This window comes from Balaenoptera borealis (genome assembly GCF_965194805.1).
Source record: "Balaenoptera borealis genome assembly, chromosome: 4".
Classification (NCBI taxonomy): Eukaryota; Metazoa; Chordata; class Mammalia; order Artiodactyla; family Balaenopteridae; genus Balaenoptera; species Balaenoptera borealis.
In genome coordinates, this window is record NC_138861.1 from 99,207,329 (window position 1) to 99,223,902 (window position 16,574).

A 16,574-nucleotide genomic window follows, 5' to 3' on the forward strand; every position below is an offset into this window, starting at 1 on the left:
GCAAGATCCTTTTTGACCCACCTCCTAGAGAAAGGAAATAAAAACAAAAATAAACAAATGGGACCTAATGAAACTTAAAAGCTTTTGCACAACAAAGGAAACCATAAACAAGACAAAAAGACAACCCTCAGAATGGGAGAAAATATTTGCAAATGAAGCAACTGTCAAAGGATTAATCTCCAATTCACAAGCAGCTCATGCAGCTCAATATCAAAAAAACAAACAACCCAATCCAAAAATGGTCAGAAGACCTAAATAGACATTTCTCCAAAGAAGACATACAGATTGCCAAAAAACACATGAAAAGATGCTCAACATCACTAATCATTAGAGAATGCAAATCAAAACTACAATGAGGTATCACCTCACACCGGTCAGAATGGCCATCATCAAAAAATCTACAAACAATAAATGCTGGAGAGGGTGTGGAGAAAAGGGAACCCTCTTGCACTGTTGGTGGGAATGTAGATTGATACAGCCACTCTGGAGAACAGTATGGAGGTTCCTTAAAAAGCTAAAAATAGAACTACCATACGAACCAGCAATCCCACTACTGGGCATATACCCTGAGAAAACTATAATTCAAAAAGAGTCCTGTACCACAATGTTCATTGCAGCTCTATTTACAATAGCCAGGACATGGAAGCAACCTAAATGTCCATCGACAGATGAATGGATAAAGAAGACGTGGCACATACATACAATAGAATATTACTCAGCCATAAAAAGAAACAAAATTGAGTTATTTGTAGTGAGGTGGATGGACCTAGAGACTGTCATACAGAGTGAAGTAAGTCAGAAAGAGAAAAACAAATACTGTATGCTAACACATATATATGGAATCTAAAAATAAAAGGGTTCTGATGAACCTAAGGGCAGAACAGGAATAAAGACACAGACGTAGAGAATGGACTTGAGGACACGGGGAGGGGGAAGGGTAAGCTGGGACGAAGTGAGAGAGTGGCATGGACATATCTACACTACCAAACGTAAAATAGATAGCTAGTGGGAAGCAGCTGCATATCACAGGGAGATCAGCTGGGTGCTTTGCAACCACCTAGAGTGGTGGGATAGGGTGGGTGGGAGGGAGACGCATGAGGGAGGGGATATGGGGATATACATATGCATATAGCTGATTCGCTTTGTTATACAGCAGAAACTAGCACAACAATGTAAAGCAAGTATACTGCAATAAAGATGTTAAAAAAAAAAAAAAAGAAGGCCAAACAGGTCATCCTGATCACAAAGCAAGCAAATAGGAAAATGGGGGCTGGATGCTAGCTCTCAGGGCCCCATGTTCTCTCCCATCCCCCTCCAGTTGCAGCTAGAGAATTTCTGTTGTACAGGTTTAGAAAGAACAGTTTAGTGAGGCGGGGTAGGGAGCTTGAAGTTGCTTTTGCATAAAGCAGTTTATTGAAAGTGAGAAAGCACAAGCGGTCTGCATCAAAGAATGAGGTGCTGATGGAGATGGGGGTGGAGGTGCTCTATCCCTCCCTAACTCTCCTTCTGTTTCCCACACAGAGCGCAGCCAGAACCTCGTTTCATTACTAAAGAGCCCCAGATCTTCCCTGAGCTACAGAACCTACAAAACCTTTGTCCTCAGGTTAAATATGTCATGGGCACAAGGAACCACTGTCAGAGAGCGAAGCAGGCGATAACCAGGCGCCTGGAAAGGAGGGGTTACAGACGTGGCCCACGTGATCCCTTTCCCTCCATTAATGACACAGGAATCACCAGAGTGGCTGCTTTCTTTTTTGTGGGTCCTGTGTTCCCTTCAGCAGCATCTTCTATGTCGGAGGCCTCGCAGCAGGGGGCCCGAGGTTGGGAGGAGAGGGAAGTAAGGGCTGACTGTCCCTGATGCTGTCCCTGGTCTGTTTCAGGGGCGGCTCAGAAGCAAGAACGAGATGAAAGTCGTGCCGCTGCCGAGGCGTTGACAGTGCGGGAGGACGCTGGGAGGCCCGCCGTTAGCTCCCCAGCAAATCAGAGCCACAGGAGCCAACGCAAGCACTTTCATCCCTCATTACCCCAGCTACCTTCTGAGGAAGAAGAAGTAAACAGGCTTGGAAGGGAAATCGTGAAACCGACAGAGGAGCAGGCAGCTGCCAAACCAGAAGGGGTCACAAGAGAGAGTCCCGTGGAGAGTCGGAGGGACGAGATGGGGCCATCCCCGCCGGGCCTGGCCGCCAGTGGGTCGTGCCCCAAACCTTGCCCGGACTCTGCTGAGTCCAGCCAGCCTGCAGCAGAAGCTCCCACCCTGGAAGATGGCAAGGAGAGGCCCCAGAGAGTGGAGGTAGGAGGAACACCATGAAAACTTGAAGGGGAACGAGGTCAGGCATGATGACACATTGAAGGCACCCGGGATAGTAAAGAATTAAGCATCAGGACAGCTCACCGAAGTCACTTTCTCCTAAAACACCTCCGAGTCTGCAAGCGAAAAAGGACACACAGCTCCTGTTGCAAACTGTGAATATTCTGATGATGCCAGCACAGTTCGATTTATTAAATGCGCGTCCTCAAGCTTCTCAGTGTCGTCTCTTTCTGCGGGAGCTGCACGCTGTGCACATGGCCAGGCACGGAATCGTGTCGGCCATATGGCTGGTTTTCGACATCCATCTTTCTGTCAGCACTTGTTTTATTAGAGATAAGATGTTTTTCTATTAGCGTTTAAAGTTGTTGATCAAAATTATGGGAAGGGCTTGAAACGGATGTGGTTTTTAATCAGATCCCCGTCTTTGTAATGATTAGGAGGCTGTAGAGTAAGGTGTAATTAAGCACAATGAGTCCGGAGGGCAACCCCCCCCCCCCCCCCCCCGCCCCCGGCTCCTCTCCATCACTTCAGGGCCCGGTAGGACCTCCCAGCGTGGGTGTTCTTGGCACCCTGCCCGCAGCGCTGTCTGTAGTGGCATTGACTGGCAGGCGGAAAAGGGCTTCAGTGGGCTCAGAAGGTTAGGCTTCCGGTCTGAAATCCACAGCCCCTGTTGAGACCTGTCTGCTGACTACTAGAGCTGAATTTTCCAGCCTGTAATTCTAGAGGATTAATCGACCTGGAGTGACTGGTGGGGTGGGGGTGGGGGGCTGTGGATACGCAGGGAGGATGGGGACTCCAGTGGTGTTTTGGTGTTTTGTTTCTGAGATGAGATGAGAGCCAGAACCTGGGAATGCTGGTTCTCTCCCTTCATCCCGGGCTACATATAGGGTTTTGTGGTTTTATGGTCCTGTAGGGTTGGGGCAAGATATAGCTGTTTAGGGGCCAACGCAGAATCCCCACCACCTGAAACCTGTAGTATCACTCCTCCAACAGAATGCTGCAGCTGCTTCCCCCTGTGCTGCCGGCTACTGGGGTTTTAAAGACAGAGCTCGTGGCCCTAGAGTGGAAAGAAAGGGAAAAACAAAGTAACGTCATTACAGCCTTTGTAATGATGGGGAGGGGAGGGGACTAGGGAACCAAGTTCAAGCTCCAAGAGTGGGAAAGCAGAGAGTGGTCACCCCCACCTGCTTCTTTCCTTAGGGATAAAATTAACTTTTCTAGGCGGCATCTGGCGCTGCAGCACGTTGAAGCCTCATCAAATGACAGACCTTTCTTTGTGCTGAACGCAGTTCATTTCTCCAGGAAGACCTAAAACTAGATCCCAAAGCTCAAAACGTCCCTGAGAACCAGAAGGACTCCTTTGAGAGACTCTCCTGCAGGGAAAAGAGAAGTTCCCAAGGTGGGAGGGGTAGAAAATTCATCAATTCATCCTAGAAATCAGAGGTTTAAACCAGGCTTGGGATCCCAGGTGTGAATCCTGCAGGCACGTGGGTGGCCAGCCGCCTCCCCCCCCACTCCGCCCCCAAAACTTCCCTGCCACATTTATCTCCTGACATCACTCTGCCAGCTGGGTGGGATCCATCAGACTTTGCACTGTCTTGCTCTGAAGGAGGGCAAGATGCAGACCAGAGGGTCCCATCCTCTGCCAAATGCACCCTGGGTGGACCTCCAGCTGCTTCCTTCCCACTCACCTGAGTTCACCCTCATCACCTAGTGGGATGCAGGCGCGCCTGAGTCAGAGCACCGTGGCTTCTGGTGAGCAGGACACGACATCTACCCCTGCCCGCCAGGCCCCAATACCCCATTCAGCCCTCTGTGCTCCAGCCTCTCCCCCTTCCCAGACTCATCCCCTCACCTTCCCCTCCAGGGAGGTCGCTTCTGCAGCTGCAAAGCTTGCCCAGGCCAGCAGCCACAGAAATCATCTTCCTGCTGCACCAGGCCTAAACTCTCTGCAAATGTTTAACACTACTGCATGGGACGCCAAAGCCACCAAAGGAAAACACAGCCAGATTTAATACAATGATAATAAAAAGAAAAATCTCTCCCCACGGAAGCCTTGGTTTTGACACACAATTGGCCAGGCGCATGTCTTTAGGGCCCATTCATCACCTTCTGGAAAGCAGGGCTTATAATAAACTCCTACACATTCCATCATGGGCAAGAAAACTGCCATGAGTTCCAGAGTATGGGGTTCAGGGCAGAGGGTCATAGGGAGCGATAACCTAAGCTCTGTGTATCCAATCAGCCTGGGGGGGTCTTGTGTTAGATGGAATTGGAGCCAATGAGGTGATCCTGTCATATTTGTAATCTTGACATTGCCCTGTACATACATGTGACACTGTCCCACCTCTGCTATCCCAACTCAACATGGTTCTTCTGTTCCACAGACATTAAAAAGAGTTTCAGCAATTACTTATGGTTGTCTTTTGTCTTTTTAAAGAGTCATTGTGAAAATGTATTGCATTCTGTCCCCTATTCCACCAGATAACCCTGCATCAGTTGGGGTACTCTCAGCTACAGTTCACACTTTAAGAAACTTAAACAATAAGGAAATGAATTATATTGCATAACAAGAAGTTAAGAAGTAGGGAATGCCAGGCAGGGCTAGTTCATTCAAGAAAGTTATCAAGGATCTGAGTTTCTGTCTTCCTGCTCTGCCTGCCTCGGTGTCATCTACTCCTTCATGCTAACAAGATGGCTGCAACAGCTCCAGCCATCACCTGTTCTCACATCTGTGTCCAAAGGCAGAAGGAAGTTTCTCTGTGTGTGTGTGTGTTTTAAGAGCAAGTAACCCAGTTCTTGTCACATTTCATTGGTCAGAATTGTCACATGCCTATGTGACCATGTCACATGTCTATGTCTAAAACAGTCCGTAGCAAGGAAGATGAAGTTACTCTGATGGGCTTAGGTTCATCAAGATCATCCTCTGAATTGGGGAAGGAGCCTTGTCCCTGGACATGTAGACTCTAAAAGGGTGAACACTAAAACAAAATCAGGTCTTGGGAAGTGTAGCAGAGCGGGGAATAGATTTGAGTAGATTTGAGTAGGCCACCAATAGCATTGTCTCTGAACCCCACATGTCTGTTCTTGTTTTATTTTTTCTTTTAAAAGCCAGAATATTAAATTACTGATGAGTGTGGAGTTGAGGGAGGGGTGGTTGTTATTTGTTTGTTTGTTAAGAAAAACGCCATCTCATCTCTCCCATTCCCTGACTTCTTTATTATCTGTCCTATTTTGCAGCTGAAACGTTCCCACCTTTGTTTACCTCTTCAAGTGTATCTGTCCTTCCATTATTTTTCCAGCTCAGTTGCCAGCAGAATGCTGAACAGTCTGGATAAATGAAACCGAGCTGACAGGTCTCTTAATGAAAGCTTGTTTGCACACTCTGCATTTCTTGTGATTGCTCTGTACCTGAGAGCCTTTAGGTGTGGATTTTTACATATGAGTGTTTGTCATTCTTTTAATTAAGGCCTGTGGAAATGGATTGGTTTTTGTAAACCAGACATTTCTCATCCCTAACTCCTCTTTCCATGCCTCCTCTGCACCTTCCTCTCCCCCTCCCCCTTTCTCCTTCTCCTGGAACAGCCTCTGTGGTTAGGAGGCCCCCAATGGTATTCAGCTCAATCCCTGCTGGAACCTGCTCCTAGTTGGCAGTCTTAAGGAAGCGAAATTCATTTTCCCATCATTTTTCCTCTTTCTGTGCCCTCACTCCCAGACACACACCACCGTCATGACTTGAAGCTCTACAAAAAGAGTTCTAGTATCAGTCATTCATGTGTTGGAGTGAATTTGGGGATGTGTTATTATTCCTTCTGGGAGCATTTGCACCCCAGTTCACCATCTGAATTGTTCCAAATGGACGTCCAATCTTCTCTCTAAAGAATTTCGAAGACCAGCTACTTGCTCATTGGGGTTACCTTTTCTGTCTCTTTCAAATCACAGCATGCCTTTGCCGCTCTTGGTTTCCTCTAAAACCTGTGGCTCTCTCCTGGCTGGATTGTTTCCTGTAGCCCTGTGACTTGATACCTTATTTCTCTTTGAAGAAGTTCTCTATTTGAGTCCCTTCCCTCTCTGCCCTCTGCTTTCATTTTGGAAGCCTCCCTTTGGAACAATCTTCCTCCTTAATAATACTGAGGGTACCTTCATATGACTCAGTTAGGATGTCAAAAAGCCAGACGATTCCCCTCAACTCACTACATTAATATATTCCTTGTTTTCCAGATGTCTTTCTGAACAGAGAAAAATTTGAACATTCGAGAGATGCAGTAGCGAGCTAGGCAGTGAATCTAATTAGAAATAAGCAGAAAAATAAGAAGGACCCATCTCTCGATATTACAGTTGTTCACAAAAACAAAACAAAACAAGTTGATACAGCCTGAAGGTAATTTAAAATGTTAGATATAGATGTTCCGCCTTACATTTCATAGCACCTCTTTACCAAATGAGGATTTTTTTCGGATTCTTAGGGAGAGTTTGCATAATACTGACAAGTATGATTTTCTGGAATCTATATGAGCCCAGGAATGTATTTTGGGATCTCGGCGAAGGCCAGTGATAGCCTATTAAATTTAAAACAACGGACTTAAAAAAAAAAAAGCAGATCAGCTGCTGTTTTGTAATTTGATTTAAACAAAGTAACTTCTATTCAGTTGTAGACCTTGATTTAGTGGGTCTATGATCATCATGTATCATAACTATATCTTTTTTGTTACCTGAAATTAAAATGTAATTTTCCTGATGTAGGTGGTCAATCATCGGTATTATTTACATTATCCTTCTCCCACCCTCGCCGAAGGCCAAGGCTAGGCTGAGCATAGCTTCTAGCATATTGTAGCAACTTATCACTTGCAATCCGTCCCTAAAATTATTAGATGATATGCTAGTCGTGAAAAATATGGAGAATGTAAAGATTTTATGCATTCAGTCAAAAACGCCAGATCTAAAATCAGTTAGTTAATTTCCTGCCATCTTTCAAGTTGACCAAAGCACTCACTGATTTGCTCTATTTTCTTACGTTTTTAGTATTTCTGTATATACATGCACTGAAAAGCCCCACTTGGAAGAAAAATTCACTGCAATTCGGAGAAAAAGCTTATCCTAAACATCTAAAGATAGCATTTCTAATTATTGTCGACATTGTGTTTAAACTGTGCAAACTGGAGCATTATTCTCACTTTACCAGCTGCGTCTAGGTAGAGTCATTACATCAAACGCTTCTAATTTTACAAAAAGAAATCAAAACAAGTGTGTGTTTAAGTCTCAGTGACAAACGCAAACCCTGTGAGTCAAATAGGAAAACTGATTAGCAAGCTGGCTGGGAAGTCAAAACAGCAAATATAAGAAGATTAACAAAATAGATCTGTAAGAGGAGAGGAGTAAAAATAGCCTCCAGGGGCCAAATGGGGTCCTGTGGGCGGGTCTGGTGGCACACATCCGGTTCTGTGCAGGAGCCAGATGCCTGCCCTTATGGGCGCCAGTCTTTCCTTCATCTTGGCCCCTCCCCCCAAGAGTTGGGATCACAGAATTCATCTCAGCTGGCCTCTTAATGGATGCGGAAATCCTTCTTCCAAACCGAAGAGGTAGCAACCTTGCCTTTACTTGAATCCTTCTAGTGACACAACACTCACTACCTTTCAAGGTCATCCAATCCATGACTAGGTAGCTATTTTTGACCTTAGCCATTGTTATTAGTTAGACATTCATTAGATCCTTAGGCCTTCACACTATGCTATACACCTCTCATGAGTAACTCTTGATTTAATCTTCACAACAGTCCAATGTGATAGTCTTATTTTACGGATGAGAGAGCTCAGGCCCAGAGAGGTGAAGTGACTTGCTCAGGTCACACAGCTTGTAAGTGTGGCTGAGCTGAGGTTCCAAACAGGCCTTTCTACCTCAGCCTGAACTGTCAGCCCCTGTGCTATATACATTCCTGGCCCTTATAGTGAACTGTAATGTGCCCCTCTATTATTTCCTCTCTTTGTTTCTTGGCTCTGGAGCCCCATAGAATAGTTTATCAATCCCACTCCCGTGAATGGACACGACAGAAATGAAGCGGATCTGCGAGGGTATTTCTTCAGTCTGGGGGGGTCAAGGGTAGTGAAGAGAGAAACTAAAAACAGAAGGTGCTGTGGTCTGAATGTTTGTGTTCCCCCCCAAATTCATATGTTGAAATCCTAACCCGCAAATATGATGGTATTAGAAGGTGAGACCTTTGGTAGGGGGTCCCAAAGTCATGAAGGGGGAGCCCTCATGGATGAGATTGCTGCCTTAAAAAATTAGGCTTGAAAGAGATCCCTCACCCCTTCTACCACATGAGAACACTGCAAAAAGGTATGGGCTATGAGTCCCAAAGAGGGCTCTCACTGACGATGCTGGCGCCCTGATCTTGGACTCCCAGTCTCCAGAACTGTGAGATAAATTTCTATTGTTTATAAGCTACCCAGTCTGCAGTGTTTTGTGATAGCAGCCCGAACAGACCAAGACAGAAGACAATGAGAAGCACCAGCCTCCTTCTGAAAAATAAGTGCAAACTTCCCTTGATGATCCTGAATTAACCTATAATCTGGGCAGCAGAGTCAAAGATGGGGTGTTGGCTTCTTATTCCTGTCCATCGTGTGTTCCTACGTAATTGCTGCCTTGTTTTCACAACTTTTAACTGCAGGGGTAGGCAAATGCCTCTATTTGAAATCAGGATATTTAAAGACTCAGTTTGCTAATTCCCTTTTCAGTGCTGACCCGTGCATTTCAAGCTAATATTTCAAACCATCACCGAACCAAAGTTGGTACCGCTCGCCTGACATGCGGTAAAGCCAATCTACTGACACTGCCTCGTGGTGAAGGAAAGTATAGTGTTTATTGCAAGGCACCCAACATGGGGCCAAGCAAGGAGAATGAGCAGCTCATGCTCAAAAGACCCAAAGGCCCTGATAGCTTTCGGGGAAGGGTTAAAGGCAAGGTGAGGGAGAGGGTCACAGGGTGCACGATCAGCTCGTGGACATCCTTCTGGTTGGTTGGTGATGAGGACAGGGTGATATTTCAGGAATCTCAGTCATCAACCTTCTGGTTCCAACCAGTCTGGGGTCTACGTGCTGGTGGTCAGCATGCTGTTAACCTCTTCTACCTGGTGAGGGTTTTAGTATCTGCAAAACAGCTCAAGGATATGGCTCAGGATATTCTCTATAGCACTTGAGGAGGAACTAGAGGTCCTTGACTTTGTTTCATAACTAGACTATTATTGTCTTGCTTGACTGTTTTCCTTTGTTTCTGCATTTTCTCACTTCTGTGATTAAATTTGCTCTCTGGAACCTGGGGAAGGCGTAGGAGGCTAGAGCTTTTATACAAACTGGTGGGGTGGGGTGGGGGGGGACACAAGGGGTCTGTCCCTGGGAAGGCCTCGCAGAGTCCTGCTCAGTTTCAAAACCAGTGAGAACCAGTTGGTGGAGCAAATTCACCAGGCAATAGCCTTTCTTCCCACTTGTCGCTTGGGCTCAAGGAAAGGGTTTTAAATAACAAAGTAGTCCTAGTAAGAGGTAAAAATAACCACTGGGGATGGCTTTCTGGCTAAGGTTCAGTTTGACTCACTGCCTTAAGAGTCTGGGAGAAACAGAAGCTGCCTCTGAGGAACCAGGGTGGGAAAGCCACAGCTAGGAAGTGGGTCTACCCCAGGATGGATACTTCTATTCAATAAATGAAAGTGAATACACAAGATTGATCTAGTCTGTGTATAGATTATAATTTTCACAAAGAGAGGCAGAACCTCCATCAAGCCTTAATCAAGACCAACCTGCCTTTGGACCCCACTGCTTCCAACTGCTTTTGTATCAAGAAGTCAAGAAGAGCATTGTCCTGTTTGTGGAGAAGGCTGACAACTTTAGATACCAACACCAACCTCCCTATAACTTGCCCAGGCACACTGCCTCACTGGCCCTGTCTCCGCCCTGTGGGAAATGGACCTCAGGCTTCCCACAGAGGCAGATGTGAGAGGCCACTGGGCCCAGTGAGTTGGTGTACCGCCTATGCCAGGCCAGCGGCTCCAGCATCAGAATCACCGGGAAGCTTGTTGCAAATAGATTTTCTCCTCTCTCTTTGGATTCTACAGCTCTGGCATGTGGCCCAGGAAGCTGTATTTTTTTCCCCATTTCCCTAAGTGATCCTGGTTTCCTCCCTCTTGCGAGCCACACCCCCAAAGGCATGATGATCAGTGACTGAGCCTTTCAGCCAGCAGAGCTGGGCAGGGGAGAAGGAGAAGTCCTAAGAGGTTTGGGACGCATCTTTGCCATTCCCCAAAGAATAGCTGAGTGGGGAGAGAAGCCTCAAATAAACCAAAAAAGTAACCAAGGCCCCCATGCAGTACTGAATTGCTAAGTTTTTAATGTGCAACACGAAGACTGCCAAACAGCCCACAGAGGAGCAGCTCTCTGGGGTGTGTGGGGTTGGGGGAAGAGCTGGAGACACGGGGCAGGGGCGCCTAAGTGCAGGCTGCACTGCACATGCTGGGGAGGGGGAGGGGGAGAGGAAACCTCAAGAGGGGTCTCAGAGTGCCTAGGAGGAACCTAAAGGGGGTGGGGGTAGGTAGGTTCTTAGGGCATTGAGGGATCTCAGGGCTCACAGGGTGCCAGGGCGGAAAGGGGGGAGTCTGGAAGACCCTCAGGGTAAATGGGGATATTTCAGTATCTCTGGGGGTCCTCAGAGCTCCGGGTGCCCTCAGGATGAAAGGGGGTGTCTCAGTATACATGGTTGGAGACCTCAGGGTGGAGGGGATTTTCGGCGAGATCCCGGCCATGGCAGAAGTGGTACCTCGGAGTAGGGAGTGTCTCTGGGAGCAGAAGGAGAAAAATCAAGATAAGAGGGTGGGGACGCGGGTCACACGGAGCGGATCTTGGGCACTTGGAGAGGTGTCAGGGTGTAGAGGTGTCCCAGGGTTCTTGGAGTGGTGTCAAGGCATGGAGGGACCCTGGGATGTGTAGAAGAGGTCCTGGGTCACATGGAGGGCATCTTGGGCGCTTGGAGGAGAGTCAGGGTGTAGAGGGGATCCTGGGGCACTTGGAGGGGTGTCGGGGTGTAGAAGGGGTCTCAGGGTGCTTGGAAGAGGTGTCACAGCACAGATAGATCCACGTAGAGGGGGGCCTGGGCCACATGGAGGGAATCTCGGGAGTTTGGAGAGGTGTCAGGCGTAGAGGGGTCTTGGGGTACTCGGAGGGGATCTCAGGCACTTGTAGGGGTGTCAGGGCGTGGAGGGGCTCCCAGGGCACATGGAATGGGTCTGGGGCGTGGAGGGAGCTCTCGGGCCGCCCGGGTGGGGGGCTCAGCTGGCCTTGCACTCGCTCTCTCGCCGCCGCTTCTTGCGCTCCGCGTGCTCCTGCGCCTGGCGCGCCCAGGGCCCCGGCCCGCACAGGCCCACCACGCAGCAGGCGAGCCGGCGGCCCGCGTTGCCATTCTCCAGGCTGGCCTGGTTGCCACCGCGGCCCAGGTCGTCCTCGCCCTCGTGGATCACCACGGCGCGGCCCGCGATCGAGTGCGGGCCGGAGAGGGAGGCGGCCAGGCCGGAGCGGTACTTCCAGACTTGGCCGTCGCGCACCACGAAGTTGCCGAAGTCGCCCGGGTGCTGCGGATGCGGCACGGCCAGCGGGTTGTAGTGCGCGCCGGTGGAGTCGCAGCCCTGGCTCAGGTCCCCGAACTGGTGCACGTGGATGGCGCGGCTGGTGCCGTTGGGCTCGGCCGGGAACCCCTCCAGATGGAAGAAGGCCTCGAGCAAGGCGCCGGGCCGGAGCTGCCGGAAGAGCACGACCCCGCTCACCCGGGGCTGCGCCGCGTCCAGCGTGGCCGACGGCAGCACCGGGCAGACGGCGTAGAGCGCGGCGTCCTGGCCGCCGCCCACCGCCCACCGCTGCATCAGCTCCTGCCAGATCTCCGTCACTTTGGCGTGTATGTCACGGATCTGCTCCCCCATGCGGGAGCCGGGCTGCTCCGGGTCCGGGTAGGTGGAGACGTCCGAGGCGCCGGACGTCAGGAGCAGGTAGGCACAGAGCAGCGCCAGCATGGCCGGAGTCGGGCACCTGCGGGCACCCCCAGGGGGTGGGGGCAGAGCGAGACTTAGTCACTGGAAACGTGGAATCCCAGGGACCCCGGTGCCCTTGAATCCAAACCCTTCCCGCCAAGGGGCTTCCTTGCCTAGCGTGCTTTTTGTTCTTTCGGCCCCTGTCTCTTCAGGGCCTGCTGCGTTCCAGGAACTGCGTTAGGTGCTGTGGTTGTAAAGATGGATGGCACATAATCTCAAGAAACTCAGGAGGATCTTTCTGAGCCACAAATCTGATGATGGTCCTCCCAAGTCCCATCTCCATAGCATGGGGAGTCCAGGACAATTGGCCCAGGGGTGGGGGGTTGTCTCAGGATACATGAGGGAGGCTCTCATGGCCCTTCCAGATCTCCTCCCTCTCCTCATCTCTGCCCCTCATCTCCTGCTGCTCTCTTTCTGCATCCTCTCTTACACAGGCAGCATAAGGCTTGCTGCCGCGCTTCTTGCACTTGCTGTGCCTTCTCTCTGAAGTGCCCTATCCCCTCTTCTCTGCCATGCTCAGTAGACTAAAGCTAGAAACTCAGTCTTATTCATCAGTATCTGCAGCATCTGGGCCTGCACTTGGCAGTAGATGTTTAATATGTGAATGTTGAATGAGGAGTTCACTGACAGACAGATGTGTCATCAGATCATTCCAATGTCATCCTGTAACTGAAGATGGAGCCTTGTTCTGGGGAAGGACAGAGTAAGGAGTGCCCATCTCCCTGGGAGACTCCAGGAGGGCTTCCCAGAGGAGGTGACTTTTAAGGGTCCCACAAGACAAGTAGGAGTTTTTCAGCCAAGCCAGGTCAGAAGTCCATTTCAGGCAGGAGGCACAACATGATGTGTTCACAGGCTGTGAAGGGACACAGTTCATTTTGGGGATGGGGTAATTCAGTGTGGCTGGAACATGGCCTGTGCCACCAGAGAGGAGTCAAGGCTGAAGAGAGAACGCTGAGCCAGGGATGGAAGGGCTGGCTTTTCTGTGCTAAGGTGTGTGGTTATTAGCCAGGAGACTAGTGCTGGTGGAAGTTTTTAAGCAGAAAAGTGAGTGTTGAGATCGTTTTTAGTTCATTAAGTCTGGCAGGAGAAAGGATGTGGGCTGGATTTGGGGGATGGAGAGGACAGGGGAGAAGGACAAGAAGAAATGGAGACACAGCGGAGAAATAGAGGTAGTCAGAGGGTGATGAGTTAGGAGGCAGTAGCAGCGATCCAGACCAGAAATGGTGAAGGCTTTTACCAAGGTGGAGGCAGCATGGATACAGGAGACATTTTGGGTACCACTGGCAGTGGGGAAGAGGAGTTGAGGATGACTGAGTTCCCAGCAGGGGAGACTGGGTGATGGATGGTGGTACCAGGCCCCGAGAAGAAGGGAGAGAGGGCAAGCTCAACCCGAGCCTGCTGAGATGCGAGATCCCAGGTGGGATGTTCAGCAGATGGTTGTAAATGGGGCTTCTGGCCTTTGGAAGAGGCAGTGTAACTGGGAGGGGTTCTCAGTGTTGGCTGCACATCAGATTCTGGTTCTTAAAATTCAGACGCCCAGGCACCACCCTAAGAGATTCTGATTCAGTGGGCATGAGTTGCTTTGTTTTGATTAAGCTCCATCAAAGATTCTGGGACCCAACCAGGAATTTTATGGTGAGACACATATACCATATTGCATAACCGCAATATCATGGGGGAAGTTATTGACTCTCTCTTAGCTGTAAAACAAGGCTGGTAAGACCACCAAGGGCCACCAGGAGGAGTAAACGAGATATGAGATGCCAGGCTATTTTCACATTTTTCAGTCTGCCCACAGGGATCAATGCTACCTCCAAAGAGCTGGTTTGAGGGTCAACTGCACTTTCAAAGGCCTTCTCTGACCCCCAAGCAGGTGCCATTTTAAAATTAAATCCTGGGGTTGAGTGTTTATTCTTTCCATAACCATTACAGAAAGGCAGTCTAGTGTGGTGATTAAAAGAATGGATTCCGGAACTCACTGGACCTGAAGCCTGACTCTGCCACTTTACTTACTCTTTAAGAGTTAGCATAATTGTTATTTTGGTTGCAGAGTAGCAGAGAAAATGCTGGACTGCAAACTCTAGTTGGGCTCCCCCTCCTCTCTGAACCTCAGTTTTCTTATCCGCAGATAGAGATAATAATACTTACCTTGGAGTCTTACTGTGAGCTTAAAAGACACAATTAGAATTGCCAGCATTTACTGAACACACGTGAAGGCACTGTTAAAATCATGTGTTAATTCATTTAAGCCTCACAAAAACCCTCTGGGGTGGGTGCATTGTTATGCCCATTCTAAGGTGCAGGAAACTGAGGCACAGAAAGGCAAGTGTCTTGCCTGTGGTTACACATTCAATAATAGCTGAGGCAGGATTTGAAAAAGGTGTGGTCTGCTCCAAGCCCAAGGTTTAGGCACCACACTGAACAGCTCTCATCAAGGCACTTAGCCCAGAGCCTGCTACATAGAAAATTCCTAGTAAATGGCAGCTCTTAGCTATCAGAGAGAAACTGCTGATAGGGATTTCAGGACCATCAGCTGAAAGATGCTATTGCAGCCGTGGGAGGAGGAGGTAGCCAGGAAAGGCTCCGAGAAGAAGTGACAGGTAGGAGGAGAAGTCCAGAAAGTGACATCAAGGGAACCCCCTCTGATGTGGCCTGGTTACTACGCTGAAGCCCCAGGGAGTGGGGGTGGGAATGGAGGAGCATCCCTGAGGCCAGACCTTGGCTTCAAGGTCTCCATCATCACCGACCACCCCTCTCCTTCTGAACCGGTCCTGGCCCTCAGGAGGGCTCTGCCAATTGGAAGTTATTTCCTTAAAAACAAACAGCAAAGACAGATTGTTTTGGATGTGTCCACAAAGTTTTCTTTTCCAAGAATGCTTGGGTCATAATGAACACTTGAAGGAGATGTTTTTCTCTTAAAAAGAGAATTCTTCTTAAATCCCGGGTAAACCCTGACTCCTTCGGTCTTAAGCTTTTCACCTCGAGCCCTCAAGGCCCGCCCGCACAAGGCTCACCCTTCTGGCTCAGTCTCTCACTCAGTGTGAGCTGTGGATGACCAAGTGGTGTTTGGAGGGCCCGCTTGGTCCAGAGGGGAGAACATAGTTATCAGAGACAGGGGACAAAGCAAGCCTCCGAGCCGGTGCCTCCTTCCTGGGTCCGGGTCTGGGAAGGCTGAGGCCCCCACGAAGGCTCCGGTGTGTTCTGATGCCTGGGTGCCCTCCGAGAAGGGGTCCCGGCTGTGCGCCTGAGCCAGCCAGGCCCTCCCTTTGTGCCTCCCCTAAGCAGGTGGATTTCCTCACCACCCATGCCAGGCAACATCCAGAAACATCCGCCTTCCTCACTCCAGATTTTTTTTTTCTCTAACCCGGAGGACGCTGAGGGCCTCTTGGCCTGGCATCAGCAGATCCGAGACCAGTCAGTTTCTCCTCCCCGGTTGCCTTCCTCACCCCTCTCCCCGCCTCCCCACTCCCCTGCTTTACAGCAGCTGGGCTCTGTCAAGAAGCGTGTTTCTCTCCCACGAAAATGATCATATCCTTCTCCTAGGAGAGACAGGATGCCCCGCCCCAGTTTCAAACTCGATAAGCACGCTCGGAGAAGAACGAAATGAACCTCGACTTCGCACTCACCTTTCCAGCTCTTCCAAGAGAGCTTTCCCTCCTGGGACCTGGGGAGCAGCACCCCGCCAGCCGCCAGCCGGTCGCAGGAACACGGAGCGGCTCCCGGGCTGTTTGTGGCCGTGCAGGACAGCCTCGGGGGAGTGGTCAGCGCGAGGAAAGACGGTCATTGGGCCGGTTTAGGGAGGGAAGCCGGCCAGGCCGTCCTTGTTGTGGAATTGCCTCACCTCCTCCAGCTCTGTCACCTCCCCCCACAGCCCCGCGTTCCCTAGCCAAGTATTCCTTTTCGTGACTTCACTGGTTTGTGCAGACGTAGCAAGTGACCTTCAGGGTGTAGCAGGGGAATAAAAAGTAGACCGAAAATAGCCTGTTTGGAGACATGTACAATGGTCTCTTTCTTGAGAGGCCCTTTGCTCTCCCCTGATTTCCTCAGCTATTGATTTATTTTTGCTGGATGCATCTAAGATGGAAATGGACGCCCGCAAATATGCGTGATGTTTCCTCCAGAACTGTGAGGCCACACCTGTGAGAGGTGAGACGCAGGTGGGGACTCAGGCTGCAGAGTCCCAGCTGTGTCACTTCCTAAGGATGT

At 49.7% G+C, this 16,574-nt stretch overlaps 2 protein-coding genes across 2 annotated transcripts in view; one reads left to right on the top strand and one right to left on the bottom strand.

The window, feature by feature from the left end:
* Nucleotides 1-4,720, top strand: part of CCDC149 (coiled-coil domain containing 149) — a 97,449-nt gene extending 92,729 nt beyond the window's left edge. The window contains 2 exon segments of the mRNA XM_082389220.1: nt 1,881-2,269; nt 2,272-4,720. Coding sequence (XP_082245346.1) covers nt 1,881-2,269; nt 2,272-2,316 — 434 coding nt within the window. The 3' untranslated portion in view covers nt 2,317-4,720.
* Nucleotides 4,721-10,656: 5,936 nt separating this feature from the next.
* Nucleotides 10,657-16,202, bottom strand: SOD3 (superoxide dismutase 3). Its single transcript, XM_082389231.1, has 2 exons — nt 15,995-16,202; nt 10,657-12,366 (listed from the first exon to the last, which is right to left on the bottom strand). The coding sequence occupies exons 1-2, from the start codon at nt 16,150-16,152 to the stop codon at nt 11,616-11,618; spliced, it is 909 nt and encodes a 302-aa protein (XP_082245357.1). The 5' UTR covers nt 16,153-16,202; the 3' UTR covers nt 10,657-11,615.
* Between the last annotated feature and the right edge of the window lie 372 nt (nt 16,203-16,574).

Excerpts from the sequence above, each read along its gene's own strand:
- SOD3 (XM_082389231.1), bottom strand. The coding sequence starts at position 16,152 with ATGACCGTCTTTCCTCGCGCTGACCACTCCCCCGAGGCTGTCCTGCAC. Across the intron at positions 12,367-15,994 it reads CTCTTGGAAGAGCTGGAAAG|GTGCCCGACTCCGGCCATGC; the intron begins GTGAGTGCGAAG and ends GGGTGCCCGCAG.